Source organism: Podarcis vaucheri, assembly GCF_965113315.1.
Source record: "Podarcis vaucheri genome assembly, chromosome: 16".
Lineage (NCBI taxonomy): Eukaryota > Metazoa > Chordata > Lepidosauria > Squamata > Lacertidae > Podarcis > Podarcis vaucheri.
Genome location: NC_138754.1, coordinates 19019864 through 19036155, shown reverse-complemented (window position 1 = coordinate 19036155; position 16292 = coordinate 19019864). Strand labels below are relative to the sequence as shown.

Here is a 16292-nt window from a genome sequence, read left to right as displayed (position 1 = left end):
CACCCAAAAATGTTGTTAAAACCTTCCAGGTCCAAAATGTCTGTGTTCTCAAGAAGCAGCCAGTCTTTCAACCAGCAGAAAGCTGCTGATTCATAGTAGAGTTTAAAGTCTGGCAGGGCAAATCCCCCTCTTTCCTTTGCATCAGTTAAAATCTTAAATTTTATTCTGGGTTTCTTGCCCTGCCAGACAAATTTCGAAATATCTTTCTGCCACTTCTTGAAACAATCCATCTTGTCCACAATTTGCAATGTTTGAAACAAAAACAACATTCTAGGCAGTACATTCATTTTGATCACAGCAATACGGCCTAACAGTGAAAGCTTCAAATTTGACCATATTTCTAAATCCTTTTTTACTTCTGTCCAGCATTTCTCATAATTATCTTTAAATAAGTTCACATTTTTAGCTGTCATGTTAATCCCCAAGTATTTCACTTTCTTAACCACAGTTAAACCTGTTTCATTCTGGAACCTCTCCCTTTCAGTAGCTGTTAAATTTTTCTCTAATACCTTAGTTTTTTATTTATTCAGTTTGAATCCTGCAACTTGACCAAACTCTTGAATTAATTCTAAAACTCTTTTGGTACTAGTGTCTGGCTCTTGTAATGTAAGTACCAAGTCATCTGCAAATGCTCCCAATTTGTACTGTTTGACTCCGACCTGTACCCCTTTAACCAGCTGGTCCCTTCTAATCATGTTCAGCAAAACCTCTAGGACCGATATAAAAAGCAATGGGGAAATTGGGCACCCCTGTCGTGTCCCTTTTTCTATTTTAAATTCTTCCGTAACCACATTATTTACAATTAGCTTAGCCTTTTGTTCAGAATATATTGCACCCATACCATTCTCAAATCCTTGGCCTACCCCCATCCCATGTAGATTCTTCTTCATAAAACTCCAGGAAATATTGTCGAAGGCTTTCTCCGCATCCACAAATATCAATACTGCTTTGGTGTTTATATTCACTTCTAGTTTTTCCAAAATATCTATTATGTTCCTCACATTGTCTGACAAATGTCTTCCTGGGAGAAAGCCTACTTGGTCTAAACTGCATCTTATTTCATAAGGGCAATGAGATCTTTAGCAAGAGCCTAGAATATATCCCATGGGCGCCCTCTGCTGCAGAAGTCCAAGTGGAGGACTAGCTGTTGTAAAATCAACAAGAAACCCTGCTTCCATTTCCACAATGCAAGAAGGCTGAGGTTGTTGCTGTTTTTTTTTTTTTGGGGGGGGAGGAAACTGCGTTCGTTGTGCAAACAATCATTTTAACTGTATGAATCCCGTCTGCCAAATGCTGACCACTTGGAAGTGGCGAAAGAAATTTAGCATGTGGCGAGCAAGTTTATTCATCAGTGACCAACAGGGTGGAAATGGGTGTGGGTGCATGTCACAAGCCTTAAAAGAATGTTCCTGTTTCCATGTTGGAGGCTGTGCACCCTGAGCAACGTTAGGGAAGAAAGCAGAAATGGGAAACTGCACCTGAGGGACCATTAAAAGGCTGTGTTCAGGTCTGAGAGACTGCGATTGATGTTCTGTGATATCTGCCATAGATGAGGAAGGGTTGAAGCTTGGTGGGAGAGCACCTGCTGTTACAAAGTGTGTGTCTAAACCCACATGCGTGTCCAGCACTCAAATGTATTTGATGCATAACTCCAAGAGGACTAGAATCTTTTGCTGAAGTCCATACATGTGTCCATTATGAACACCTGTTTAGCCGTAACCTTATGCCCCAAGAAGTCCACACACCAGAGGAATAAAGAAAGGCTGATTTATTACTTGAAATGAAAGGGACAAGAGTATAGCGATGCTGCTTCCAGACAGCACAGTTGCAACATCAGCAGGCAGCAAATCACACAGCATACTGTAATAATAAAATTTAAGGTCTTATATATAAAAAAAATGTTCATAAATGTACCAACCAAACACATACATACATCAGCACAGGAAGACCAACCTGAAACCATTTTGACTCCCAAACTGACCAAATGTTTTCTCTGCAAGGAGGGAGGGGGTCAGGGAACCTTCCCATTGTCTCAGGAATTGGGAACTCACCATCTCAAAGGGTGACAGACTACCAGGAAAGGCAATCAGATAAGGCATTATCAGATAACCTGCCAGACAGGAAAAACAACACCTTTTTTGTGATGTATGTATGATGTATGGTGGTCTTGAGCTCCAGGGCAGGGAATTTAAAATGTCTATATAAGGCATTGCACTCCATTGTTCGAGGTCCTCTTCCTTTCCTGCGTGTGAGGGGAGCACCCTGTTGCAACAGATCAATTTGCTTCTCAATATGCTCCGGTTGGCCTCTATTTTCTCCTACCAATAGGGAACCCACGTAAGGACTCTATATGGGCTCTTGGATACCCCATAAGGGGGAAAGGGCATATTTTTATTGTTTACAACAATAAACAATGATCTTGAGAGTAAAAAGGATCCATAACTATCCCCAAAGCCTAGAGAGTGAGTGCAGCGATGTGCCACAGACCCACACTAAAATAAAGCAAAGAAAGGGGTGATCTTGAAGGCTAATGGAACCAAAGCCAAGCATCAGAAATATGTGCCTCCTCTTCTTTTAAGACCCTAAACCATCAGAAATCTCTCAGCCTTTGGTCTGTGTCCAGTAAAGTATGGGGTTGATCCTTGAGAGCGTAGAGTGAAAAGGGGGTCCCGTTGGAGCTTGTGAGCCACCCAATATTAAAAACAGGTGGCTTAAGTATTATTTTGAGCCAGTGCTACTTTATGGAGAAGGGAAGGGTCTTTCTGGATGAGTGAATGTCATAACACCTTCATTCCTTTGTATTGTTGTTTATTTCCTACAAGTTCCTGGCCATTTGCTATTCTGCTTACTTCCCTGAGTTTGAAGTTGAAAGGACACGGCCATACTGAGAAATGACTAACTGGTTGTCTGTGTGTTTCCTGAATCGTGAGTTTGCCTTTCGAGCAAGATTTTATTTTCTGTGCAGAACTTCATTCTTTCCTACAATAGGAGATAATTTATCTTTGCTGGTAACACAGGATTAAGGTGCTCATCCTTACATTAAGTATTAGGAGGTCAGGAAGTGTTATCAATGCCTCCTTGGACACATTTAAGATAAAGACTTGTACCAGCATCAATATAGTCCATTGAGGGGTACATTTTATATCAAGTTATGGCAACTTCACTGATGCCATGATCCACAGCAATAACCCATCAAAAACAACTGAGATTAGTACGCACCATTACATCCAATTAATTTGGAACGCTTTTGAAGTTGGCCCACGGGCTTTTTAATTGATTGATCAAATTGATTACTTGGCTAAATGTTGTAGTCTGGAAAGAAACAAGGCACGAGAGAGTCACGCTCAGCTGTCAGGAGGAGAGATTCCCTCAGAGGCCATTGCTTTTCTTCTAGAAAAAAAGGTGCCCCGACTCTGTAGCCTTCAGTATCCCCCTCAGAGGCCCAATGAGAACATGTGTTCCTTGCGAGGGGGTGGGGGGAGCAATGGAGTGAGCAGAGAACCAACTCTTGCATTTTTTTTTTCTCCTCACAAGAACCCTGTTAGGTAGGTTAGCTGAGAGATCATGACTGATCCAGTGTCACCTGGTGTACTGAGCCATATTTCAGATCCAGTCCTCCCACGCAAAACCATGGACTCAAGCTGTACAGCTGCAAATAAACGTGTGTGTTTAAGTGCAGTATACAATGTGACACTAGATGGTGATGGTGAGCCTTATGGAAAATGTAATGTTGGGGGGGGGGTTAAAAGCATTTTCAGAACGTTTTTCATATGTGTGTAGATTCCACCTATGGCTGACAAAGTTAAAAGGAGCCCAAGCAAATTGAATTCCGGTCGCCCCAGGAAAGCCGTGACTGAGTTATAAATTTGGGGTGTGTGTACATCCTTTGGCACCAGCAGAAACCTTTTCATTTCGCTTTGGGATCTGTAGCATCACCTGGCGAGAAATTAAGAGGCACATTTCAATCTGGGATTCAAGGTCCACTCAATTAATCACCTCTCTTAGTTGTTCAATGCTTGAAGATGAAAAATGCCTGGTGGCCAGCAGCACAGCATGCGTTGTCGGCACCTGGGGGGCCGCAGTGATCCCCCCTTGGGAGCCAAGTGGCACTGGCCTGCAGGGTCTGCCCACCCAGGTAGGGGAGAACCCTGCCTGCCGATGCAAACCTTGGCGGGGGAATCTCCCTGACACCTGTGGAGAGGAGTCAATGTGGACTGGGCTGAGCTGGGGTCCCCCTTTGCATACCTCCCTCCATCCCTTCCTGCTCACCTTGGGCCTGGGCTGCTGCTGCCGCCATACAGAGAGTGCAGCATGCCAAAGAAGGAGCTTGCCATGTGGCCATGTAGCGCAGGGGCCAGACTCTGTGTGGTCCAGACTGGAGAATGAACCCAGTCTTGGTTCTGGGGAACCTGCAGCCTTACAGATTATGGATGGGAGGAGACGTTTTGTTCTTTCCTTATCTAATCCTTGCCCGTTTAAGGGGTATTTTTGAAGTGGTTCATGCAGTTCGGTGAAATCTCCTACCTCTTTGCTTCTTCCACCACATCAGAACGCCAGCACAGACGCTGATGGCAACTTTTTCCACTGTGAGAATGGCAGCCAGCAGGGTTAAAGACATATTTTTGTAGAAAGCCTCATTTCCTTAAAAGATGCACATACAAAACAATAACATGCGTTAGGTTTCCAGGCCCTAATGCCACATAGAACCACAGAAATGTAGACTTGGAAGGGATCCCAAGGGTCATCTAGTCCAACCCCCTGGGTTTTCCCAGGGAAAGTGGTAGGGCAAATGGAAAAAACACTCAGCCTCCTACCTAGAAAGCATGGGACAAGGGGGAAACTGCTCAGAACTGTGCTTTCTAGACGCAGGACAAGCAAACTGTAGATGAGCCACCAAGGGAGAATACAATGGTATTATTACTTCCCTTGATCTGAACATTATATTTCTGTTGATGCAACCTAGAATTGAATTATTGCTGTTGTGGTTGTTGTTTCCTACTATATCACACAGTTGTCTCATGTTAAGTTTGTACTCTGCAAGACCCCTAGATCCTGTTCACATGTGCTGCTGTCAAGCCAAGTGTCTTCCATCCTACGTTTGTGCATCTGATTATTAATACCTTGCTTTTGTCCCTGTTGAAGTACATTCTGTTTGTTTTGGTCCAGTTCTCCATCATCTTGTGCTGCAAACACCCAGTGAAATATAAAGAGTCACACATGGGGAAAATATCAAGATTGTTTGGGTCAGTGGGCTATCCTTTGTCCTATCCTGATTAAGAAGAAACAAATTATGCAAAGACATTTTCCAGGTCCTCAGTCCTCCTAGTCAGGCCACCTTCAAACAGGATTGTAAGACTAGCTTGGACCCATGACTCTGCCTAGAAATGAGTGGCGGAGCACTGTCTTCCTAAGTAGCTTTTAATGAGAGAAAAGTCTTACCACTGCCAGTTTCCTGTAAGGATATTAGGTAAAGGGACCCCGGACCATTAGGTCCAGTCGCAGAAGACTCTGGGGTTGCGGCGCTCATCTCGCTTTATTGGCCGAGGAAGCCCGCGTGCAGCTTCCGGGTCATGTGGCCAGCATGACTAAGCCGCTTCTGGTGAACCAGAGCAGCACATGGAAACACTGTTTACCTTCCCGCCGGAGCGGTACCTATTTATCTACTTACACTTTGACGTGCTTTCGAACTGCTAGGTTGGCAGGAGCAGGGACCAAACAATGGGAGCTCACCCAGTCACAGGGATTCGAACCGCCAACCTTCCAATTGGCAAGCCCTAGGCTCTGTGGTTTAACCCACAGCGCCACCTGCGTCCCTGTAAGGATATTACAAATGTTCTAATTCCACAAAACCACCAGGGGTGCTTTTCTACCTTTTCCCAGGTCTTCTGTTCTCCTCACAGCCACTTAACCTCATCCACAAACAGGATTGCAAAATTAGAGGCTCATCCATACTTTTGCTTCTCCTGCTTTCCTCCAAGAAAACCCATTCTTTACAGCTGAATTGGAGCAAACGTCAATCAGGTTTTCTGCAGATTGACATTTGCTCTAATTCAGGAGTAAAGAGTGGTCTTTTCTTGGGAGAGTGGCAAGACAAGTGGAAGATCACTCAGACCTGTTTCTTGAAAGTAGGGGACAAGTGGAAGTATGAATGAGCCCAAGCTTAGATGCAGGCATTACTCTGCCAAAAGAAAAATGAAGAGCAAACCTTACCAGTGTTGTTTGCAACACCAGTGTTGCAATTTTTCCGGACAGACACTGTCTTGGATGCTGTGCTAACAGGGTTCTCTACTTTGCAAGTGAAGTTCAAATCATTGCCTTCTAAATTGTGCCTGGTGACAAGAGATCTGCCGGTGGATTCACTCTTGCTGGCTGGGGCCCAGCTGAACGTGGCATCATCTTCCCAGCTGCCTGCAGAGCAGTTCAGCTGCAGAGTTCCATTTCCACCACGATAATCTTTTGGGTCACAGACAATCTCCAGGTCAGCCTCCAATAAACGCTCTGAACAGGAAGGGAGAGAGAGACATTGTAAACAAAACAGCAATAATTAGCAGAAAGGCAAATGAGGCAGCTGCAAATAAATGGAAAGGGAAGAAAAGGGTAGGGTGAGCAAGGATTACTCACCTCCGTCACTGGTGCTGTGCAATGCCAGGTCTATAGGCAATAAAACCGCCACCCTGCGAGATTTCTTTATCTTGCAGGGGGTCGACCTGGCTTGTGTGACGGAGACCTGGGTGCGCGAAGGGGCAACAGTTACCTTACGAGAGATGGCGCCCCCGGGTTTCTCTGTCCTCCACCAGTCGCGGACTGTGGGCCGGGGGGGAGGGGTGGCATTATTAATCCGGGAAGATTGTCCTTTCAGGGCTCTACCATCGCCATCGATCCCCGGCATCGAATGTGTTGGCCTAGTGTGGGGCTCCGAGGAGAGCTTGGCTGTCTGGCTGGTGTACCGGCCACCTAGCGCACCAGCAGCCACCCTGTCAGGCCTGCTGGAGGCGGTGGCCGGCTGGGCCTTGGAGTTCCCTAACCTATTGGTATTGGGGGACTTCAACATCCATGCCGATGCCACTCCCTCCTCACAGGCTCTGGACCTGGTGTCTTCCATGGCGACACTAGGGCTCTCCCAGTTTGTTTCGGGCCCCACACATCAAGCAGGCCACACGCTGGATTTGATCTTTGGCGTCGGTATAGATGTGATCATGTCTCCTCCGACGAAGGTGCCATGGTCTGATCACTACGCTCTGAAAGCCAGGATTGACTTTCCACCCCCACCCTGCTTAGGTGGCGAGCCAATTTGGGCTCGCCCGCAGAGGCTGATGGACCCCGAGAGATTCCGCCAAGCCTTGCGGGACCTTGCTCCCCCTGGCGACTCATTGACTGAGCTTGTTGAGGGCTGGAATGCCCAGCTCCTGGCAGCATCGATGAGATCGCACCTAAGCGCCCTCTGCGACCCCGCAGAAACCGGGCTCCCTGGTTTACCGAGGAGCTTCGGAAAATGAAGCGGGACCTCAGACGGCTAGAGCGAGTATGGCGGGGTGCCCGTGACGGAGCCTCAAGAACATCTTATAGGGCTTTTATGAAAACCTACGAGATGGCGGTGAAGGCTGCTAAGAAGTCATACTTCTCGGCCTCCATTGCATCCGCTAGCTCTCGCCCAGCGCAATTATTTAGTATTATTAGGTCTTTAACGTCCCTTGAGGGACAGCCAAATTTAAATAACAAATTGACACATGGCTGTGAGGCATTTGCGAGCTTTTTTGCGGAGAAGGTCTTGTCGCTCCGCCATGACCTCCCTGCCAATTTGGATACAATAAAGGAACTGGAGGCCCCTCGACTGTCCTCGGGTCCAGTATTGGACCACTTCGACCAGATATCCCCAGCCAATGTGGACAGACTCCTCCGAGCTGGAAAGCCCACCACTTGTCCTCTCGACCCGTGCCCGTCTTGGCTGATTAGAGCGTGTCCAGACGAGGTGCGGGCCCCCCTGGGGAATATCATCAATTTGTCCCTTGGCACGGGGACATTCCCAGGGGAACTGAAGGAGGCAGTGGTGCGCCCGCTCTTAAAGAAAACATCATTAGATCCTTTAGATCTATCCAATTACCGCCCGGTTTCGAATCTTCCGTTCCTGGGTAAGGTGATTGAGAGAGCGGTTGCTGAACAGCTTGGTGGGTTTCTGGATGAAACATTGGCTCTGGATCCATTCCAGTCTGGCTTCCGCGCTGGTCATGGGACCGAGACGGCTCTGGTCGCCCTAACAGATGACCTTCGTAGACAGCTGGATCGAGGCGGGTCAGGGCTGCTGATTCTTCTAGATCTATCAGCAGCTTTCGACATGGTCGATCACGAACTTTTGGACCACCGCCTTACCGACGTGGGGATCCAGGGCACAGTCCTTCAATGGCTGCGCTCGTTTCTCTCTGGTCGGGGACAGAGGGTGGCGCTTGGGGGGGAATTGTCATCGCGCCACTCCTTGGTGTGTGGAGTACCTCAGGGCGCGATACTCTCCCCGATGCTTTTCAACATCTTTATGCGCCCCCTCGCCCAGCTTGTTCGGAGTTTTGGGCTGGGTTGCCATCAGTATGCTGATGACACCCAACTCTATCTGTTGATGGATGGCCATCCTGACTCGGCCCCAGACACACTGACCAGATGTTTGGAAGCTGTGGCTGGATGGTTACGTGGGAGCCGGTTGAAGCTAAATCCTTCGAAGACAGAGGTCCTGTGGCTGGGACGGGGCGATATGGGATTGGGGGGGCAACTCCCATCTCTTGCGGGGGCGCAATTAGTGCCAGCACCGTCCGTTAAGAGTTTGGGTGTAATCTTCGACACCTCCCTTTCCATGGAGGCGCAGATTGCAGCTATAACAAAGGCGGCATTTTTCCATCTCCGCCAAGCTAAGCAGTTGGCTCCTTACCTCTCTCGCCCTGACCTAGCCACTGTGATCCACGCGACGGTCACCTCCAGACTGGATTATTGTAACTCGCTCTACGTGGGGCTGCCCTTGAGACTGACCCAGAAACTCCAGCGGGTGCAGAATGCTGCAGCGAGACTCCTTACGAGGTCTTCGCTGCGAGATCACATTCACCCGGTGCTATACCAGCTGCACTGGCTCCCGGTGGAGTACAGGATCAGGTTTAAGGTGCTGGTTTTAACCTTTAAAGCCCTATATGGCCTAGGACCCTCGTACCTACGGGACCGCCTCTCCTGGTATGCCCCACAGAGAAACCTACGGTCTTCAAATAAAAACATCTTGAAGGTCCCAGGCCACAGAGAAGTTAGGCTGGCCTCAACTAGAGCCAGGGCTTTTTCGGCTGTGGCTCCGATCTGGTGGAACACTCTGTCACAAGAGACCAGGGCCCTGCGGGACTTGACATCCTTCCGCAGGGCCTGCAAGACAGAGCTGTTCCACCAGGCCTTTGGCCAGGGCACAGCCTGACTCCCTCCCTCGGCAATCTTCGCAGAGCTCTGGCCCAATGGTTGCTAGTGGCTTGAATTAATTAATTTTTATAATGAATGATTTTAGAATGTTGTTTATGTTGTACCTTTGTACTGTTTTATTGTTGTTAGCCGCCCTGAGCCCGGCTTCGGCTGGGGAGGGCGGGATATAAATAAAATTTATTATTATTATTATTATTAAAAAACAGCAGCAAAAGCATAAGAAAAGTTTTTATTTAAAACGGAAATAAGCAACAAAACTTGAGAGATTATTTTCTTCCCAACAAAACTTGAGAGATTATTTCCTTCCCTACAGACTCCCTTGAAGATCAGTAGAGAATCTATACTGTATGTACTTCCATTGATTTCAAACATTGGGTATGTGTGGCCCAGGATGGGGCGTTCTTTGCGCTGGACCTCGAGCTATGGAATTCCCTCCCTGCCTGGATATAGTTTTTCTATCAAATGCTCAACACACCCCTCTTTACCTTGACCTCTGACACCTCATATATATTTCAGGCCGTCCTAATCTGCTACATTTAAATTGTTTTACTTGATTTTAAAACCTTGTAATCTGTCCTGGGTCCTTACGGTAAAGGGCAGGAAATAAATACAATATAATATGCCTGGCAGAGTGGGAATTCTATGCCAAAATACCCCACACTGTGGTGTTCATCCCTTGTTGTGGGAAGAGGTGAAAGTGGTGTGATGGAGCCATTCTAGCTCTTGGGGGGTGCACCATCACCTCAAAAACCTGTTAGGCTACAGCTGATAATGAGACATAATCATGAGTTAATATGAGACCTTACTAATGGGGATTGGCCCTGGTGGGGTTTTTTGTGGAGGGTCTGGATAGAGTTCCATAGTGTGTTGTATGAAGTACCATTTTAATTCTCCTTGCAGGCCTCATCAGTGCAGAAGGGCCCTGGTGCGGATGCAGGCCCAGAATTATTTTCACAGGGTCAGGGACTGAAGGAGAGATGCTGTATTATCATTTGTGACTCTACGTGAAAGCCAGTTCAAGGCTTAAGATGCTTCAATCAGAGCCACATCTTGGGTGCCTGAAGTGTTTAGAATACTTACTATACACCCTCAGGGGAAAGGTTTCGCTTATTGGATCTTTGTCTTCAGCTATCGTGATCTGTGCTTTGTATGTGCCAGAATCCTCTTGCATTAGATTATTGATTTGTAACCTCTTGCAGTCCTGAGAGACACTCAGCCGCCCTCTATATGCGGGAATCTGCAAACGGAGTTCACATCTCTCTTCTGGATCCTTTCGTGGAATCGCTACCACAAAAAATTCAAGATCCTGCTTTCCTTTAGTTCTAACCCACCAAATCTTTTTGAATTGTTCTGAAGTGTTCAGCAGGAAAGTTGCAGGTTCTCCCAGAATTCCTTTCATTTTCTCAGTATTTTCTTCACCATAGGAACCTGTATGGTCAAGAAAATGAAGGAAGAAACTGTCAAGAAACATAGGAATTTGCCTTATGTCAAGTCTGACCATTGGTCCATCTAGCCTGGTATTGTCCACACGGACAGGCAGCAGCTCTCCTAGATTCCAACTAGGCTTTCTCAGCCCTCCTGGAACTTGCCAGGGATTGAACTTGGGACCTTTTGCATGCAAAGCATATACTTTACCACTGAGCCACAGCTCCTCCACAATTGTACCACATCATTCCAGTGACCCATTTCAGTATCTGAAAGCAGATTCCCAGAAAAATCTGCTGGGTACTGATCTGTCTGGTTTCTTGATATTTCTTTATTCTGCTCTCCCCAGCAGGGTTAATGTACATTTGGCAGCAAGGGGCTTTCTAGACAATGTAAATATTGTTATAGGATTGGGAGTTTGGCTTGGATGATATTGTTGCACACCACCCCGATGTCTGACCAGTGCTCCCCACTCCCAGATAACCTGAGACAGGGTGGGCAATCTGGCCCTCTACACTCAAGCCTGTGGTCATATGATGGGAACTGAACTCCAGCAATTCCCAAGCCCTGTCCCAAGATGTGTGCTCATTGTCTGTGTGGCAGACTATCCTTGTAGACCCTGAAAGGCTCTGTGCTGCCTGCCTTCCAGTGGCAGAGCCCAGTGATGCCCTCCCAAGGGGGGTGGGGACGGACACACTAAAATTAATGCAGCCCCACAGTACATAGGAAAGTTGCAGATCATCCCAGAATTCCTTTCATATTCACAGCATTTTCTTCACCAGAGGAACCTGTTATTGTCCAGGAAATGAAGGAAGAAACTGTCAAGAAACATTGAAAGCTGCCTTATGTCAATTCAGAGCATTGGTCCATCTAGCTTAATTTTGTCCACACTGACAGGTAGAGGCTCTCTGGGCTTTCAGCTAGGAAGGGCGGGAGCCTTTATTTTTTGTTCACATTCAACCAAGGGTCAAACCGTGAAGATGTTGCAGTGTCACCTATCCTCTAAGGGCAGGTGCACACCATCCATTTAAAGCAAATCCAACACACCTCTAAAGCACATGGCTTCTCCCCAAAGAATTCTTGAGGCTGTAGAATGTTAAAGGTGCTGGGAGTTATAGTTCTGTGAGAGGAAACTACAGTTCCCAGGATTATTTGGATAATCCATGTGCTTTAAATAGATGGTGTGGAGCTGCCCAAAGTCTTCCAAAAGCAATTCTAGTTTTCCAGGGCTGGGTTCTGAAGAGAATAACAAAATGGTACCCCCGCCCTGTTCCATGGACTGGTGACTGGTGCTCCCGGAGCAAAGCTGGAGGGTGTTTGTGACCCCTCTTGGATTGCCTTTGTGCCATCAGTAGTGGAGCCAGGGGAGAGCCAGCAGCTTCTCCTTCCCTCAAGTGCCCCCTCCAGTATGTGACCTCTCTGAAGCTGGACTTGGGCCAGACTAAAATTCCTAGCCCTACTTGAAGCAAAAGATGGCTGTTCACAGCAATGCAGCCAGAGCATTTGGGGGCCTGTGCTAGGAGGGCAGTTAAGCCTATAACCAAGCCAGACCCTTTATGAAGGAAGTCTTGCTCTCCTCCACTATTTACGGCACAAAGAAAAATTAACAAGGACACATTTCCTCTCTCTCTCTCCCAAAAAAGCCAATCATACAGGTCGGCCAAAGCAGTTTCTGCGCCAAAACTGGGGCTAAACCCCAACTGAAATGGATCTCAAAAATAAGTTTCCTCCAAGAGTGCTTGGATCTAGTCCACAACCACCTGCTCAAGAACCTTGGCCAAGAAGGGAGATTGTTGACAGGCCGGTAATCACTTAAGATTTTTCGAATCCAGAAATGGTTTCTTGAGGAGTGTTTCCATACCCTCCTTCCACACCCTCCAACATTTCTCTGATGAAAATAGAGATGTCCCATTCCATAATGATAATTTTACTAATTATACCCTACACATCTTATTGGCACTCTGGGCAGCTTCCAATATATATAAAAACACAATAAAACATTAAATATTTAAAAAAGACACCTTCCCTATTCAGGATTGCCTTCAGACGGCTCTGGGGTTGGATAACTTCATAACCTCCAACATTTATCGAATGAAAATAGGGATATCCCAAGGAAAAGCGGAGCATTTTGGGGTCAAATCAGAAACCGAGATGGCTCTAAATCAGGGATGTCCCTGGAAAACATTCTCGCAGGCAGTGACTAACCCCTCTTGCAAAAAGGCATTAACCACTTCCTTAGCCCAGCCAGCTGCCTCCTCCCTGCTTGTTTTTATCAGATGCACACACAATTAATTAATGATTGCTCTATCTATATACACACACAAATCAATTAATTAATCACCCCGCTTCCTCCCCGAGGAGGTGAGGCTGGCACAACAATACACAGGTCTGAAAAACATTTAAAAGCAATCAAATCTCTTTACACAGCGGAATCATTTCAAGGTTGCCGGGAACAGTGTGTCTCGGTGATGAGTGCCTAGAGGAGCAGGAAGGTCTTCTGGTTCTGCCTGGATATTCCATAATAGTGAAGGACTGGCACATTTCAGCAAGGAGGGCATGGCATCAAAGGGCAGCTGCTACCAAGAAGACCCTGTTCACTGGAAAGCACCGAACAGGCAGCACTCAGTAGCACCAACAACAACAACAGGGCCTCCCCCTGCCAATTGCACAACCCAATATAACCATAGTTACATATGGCCCTGTGAGGGTGGAATGTGTGTGTGGCAAGATCTGCAACTTCCCTCCCAAAATTGTAAAGTAGGAAGGGATCCCAAGAGTCGTCTACTCCAACCTCCTGCACATATTCATTAATCTTAAGTCCTTCAGACTTTTAATGGAGAAAGCCCGGGGTTTTGGATAATTCTGGTTTAAATGAGGACCATGTCTCTCTCTTTTTAGTATAATTTTTATTAAGTTTTCTATTTTAAAATTTAAAATATTCATTAAACAACCTTAAAATGTCAGTGACTTCCCTTCTTCTCTTTCCATGGCTCAATTCGCATATCGTAAATCCTTGCATATTTTACATAAACTAAACCATTCACTATTCTATTAATACACCCATCAAAACATTATTATTATTATTATTATTATTATTATTATTATTATTATTATTATTATTTTATTTATACCTCGCCCATCAGGCTGGGTTTCCCCAGCCACTCCGGGTGGCTCCCAACAGAATTAAAAGCACAGTAGAACATCAAACATTAAAAACTTCTCCATACAGGGCTGACTTCAGATGTCTTCTAAAAGGCAGATAGTTGTTTATTTCCTTGACATCTGAAGGGAGGGCGTTTCACAGGGCGGGCGCCACTACCGAGAAGACCCTCTTTTTACACAGTTGAATTTATCTTAATGCTGCCAACTAATGAGGACCACGTCTGACAAATGAGGATAGCCTGAAAACATTTTTGCTGTTGGGAATCACCTTAAACTTATTTGCATACCAGGAATGCCTTCATGGTCTCACAGCTGACACCCCACCTACCCACCTTTGGGGCCATCACCAAAAGTGGAGGCTCACTCTTCATGCGTGGAGCGAAGGGGGCTGTACCCCAGAAACCTGCCACAATAAACTAGGGGTGGGGTCTTTAAGGTGCCACCACCAAACACTTTGTAATTTTGGAGCCGGGATTTGTGATAGAGGAAATGTTTTAAAGGAGTTGAGGAAGGACCTTCAAGTAACCAAGACCCTATCTATCGAGCATGTTCTTCCTTTTCAGATGGGGGAGGGGGGAGTTTGCATCCAGAACTTACCAGCTGGTAGTGCAAGTAGCCCCAGAATGAAAAATGCCTTGCATAGTATCATTTCGGCTTTGCTCTTCTGTTTCTTTACTGCCTGTTTCCTGCCATCAAGGCTCCGTGTAAGTCATATGAAACTGAAAGTGTGTGCGTGTTCTCTAAAAATCACCACCTCGACCAGAGACAAAAATAAGCTGCCTTATATGGAACCAGAACATTGCTCTGATAGTCTTCACCAGGGGAAACAAAACTCTGGACTATGGGCCCAGGCTAGGCCCCACCCCAAATGTCCCCTTTTGGCCCATGAGGCTTGTCTATCTCCTGATGTCCGGTGAGGTCAGGTGTGAGACAGGTAAAAGCCATGACATCAAATACAACAGGAAGAAAGAATTAGAACCTTTGGCATGAATTGGGCACCTTTTGAAATTAGCAGCCTGGGCAGCGACAGAAGAAGGCACCAAATTCAAAAAGTGCTGAATTCAAGCCAAGGTTGCAAAGGCAAAATTAGGAGCACACTTTGAGGGCCCTCCTTTCTCTTCCTCTGCAGCAGCAGCAGGGCTTTAAATCACCTGATGTCAGATGATTGACAGGTAGGTGGCCAACCCACCTATCAAAATGGCCTGCAGAGGGGTGGCCTTTAGTCCTGAGCTCTGAAACGACATGGGCTGGCGAGGGCTCTCCAGGGTTTCAGACAAAGGACTCTCCCAGCCCCATCTGGAGATGCTGCAGATTGAACCAGGGACCTTCTGATGTATTATCTGTGGGTCAAAAGGTCATGTTGGAGATGGCAGGATCATTATATTAGAGCAGCGGTTGCCAAACTGGAGAAGAAGAGTTTGGATTTGATATCCCGCTTTATCACTACCCAAAGGAGTCTCAAAGCAGCTAACATTCTCCTTTCCCTTCCTCCCCCACAACAAAATAAAAAAATTCCTTCCTGTTTATTTCTTTTATTTTGACTATGGCAGACCAACACGGCTACCTATCCGTAACTCCCCCACAACAAACACTCTGTGAGGTGAATGGGGCTGAGAGACTTCACAGAAGTGTGACTGGCCCAAGGTCACCCAGCAGCTGCATGTGGAGGAGTGGAGACACGAACCCGGTTCCCCAGACTACGAGTCTACCGCTCTTAACCACTACACCACACTTGGTGCTCCACAAAGCATCTTCAAGTGTTCCTAATCCCTGTGGGATTAGGGGCCCAGACGTTTAAGCTTCCTTGGTTTCATAGTAGATCTGCCCCTGCCGATGATAGTGCTCCATGACAAATTTCTTTCCTGAAAAGTTCTCTGCGACTCAAAAAGTTTGGGAACTGCTACATTAGTGGATATTGATTGCAAAAATGTTCACAGTTGTTGCCTGTGTATTTTACTCCTTGCTTCCTGGATATTTGTCCACCTCTGGTAAAATCCTATCTGACCCACTCCAAACTGGTGTCCTGTGATGTGTGACTGATCCCTATCCTGCACCCATCAGTGCTAACCCCAAATATCTCCTGTCTGGCGCAAAAGGGCCTAGTGGGACCAGCCTGTGGTAACTCCCTCCTCTAGGTCAGGAGGGCAAGCAATATACTATTTGGCGTCTTCATGGTACATCCCTGTGTAAGGGATGAGTCAACTGCAGCTCCCCTGCAGGGGTTTCAGAGGGGAGGGAACTGGCTCCTTGCACAGGCAGTGGCCTGT

General features: G+C 46.7%; 1 protein-coding gene across 4 annotated transcripts; it reads right to left on the bottom strand.

Moving 5' to 3' along the window:
* Positions 1-1753: 1753 nt before the first annotated feature.
* LOC309521331 (SLAM family member 9-like) lies at positions 1754-14836 on the bottom strand. Of its 4 annotated transcripts, XM_082203719.1 has the most exons (7): positions 14623-14836; positions 11623-11651; positions 10519-10837; positions 6211-6498; positions 5121-5183; positions 4525-4641; positions 1754-3936 (listed from the first exon to the last, which is right to left on the bottom strand). In XM_082203719.1, exons 1-7 carry the CDS (start codon positions 14672-14674, stop codon positions 3908-3910), a joined length of 897 nt encoding a protein of 298 aa, XP_082059845.1. In that variant the 5' UTR covers positions 14675-14836; the 3' UTR covers positions 1754-3907. The 4 variants fall into 4 exon arrangements, with proteins under 4 accessions (XP_082059845.1, XP_082059844.1, XP_082059842.1 ...); XM_082203718.1 differs by lacking the exon at positions 11623-11651 and having other exon boundaries at positions 10519-10866; positions 14623-14832; XM_082203716.1 differs by lacking the exons at positions 11623-11651; positions 14623-14836 and adding an exon at positions 13287-13517 and having other exon boundaries at positions 10519-10866.
* Positions 14837-16292: the final 1456 nt, after the last annotated feature.

Excerpts from the sequence above, each read along its gene's own strand:
- LOC309521331 (XM_082203716.1), bottom strand. The coding sequence starts at position 13,404 with ATGTGCCAGTCCTTCACTATTATGGAATATCCAGGCAGAACCAGAAGA. Across the intron at positions 5,184-6,210 it reads TGGTGTTGCAAACAACACTG|CACAAGATGATGGAGAACTG; the intron begins GTAAGGTTTGCT and ends GGGTGTTTGCAG. Across the intron at positions 3,937-4,524 it reads GTGGTGGAAGAAGCAAAGAG|GTGATGCTACAGATCCCAAA; the intron begins GTAGGAGATTTC and ends ATTTCTCGCCAG.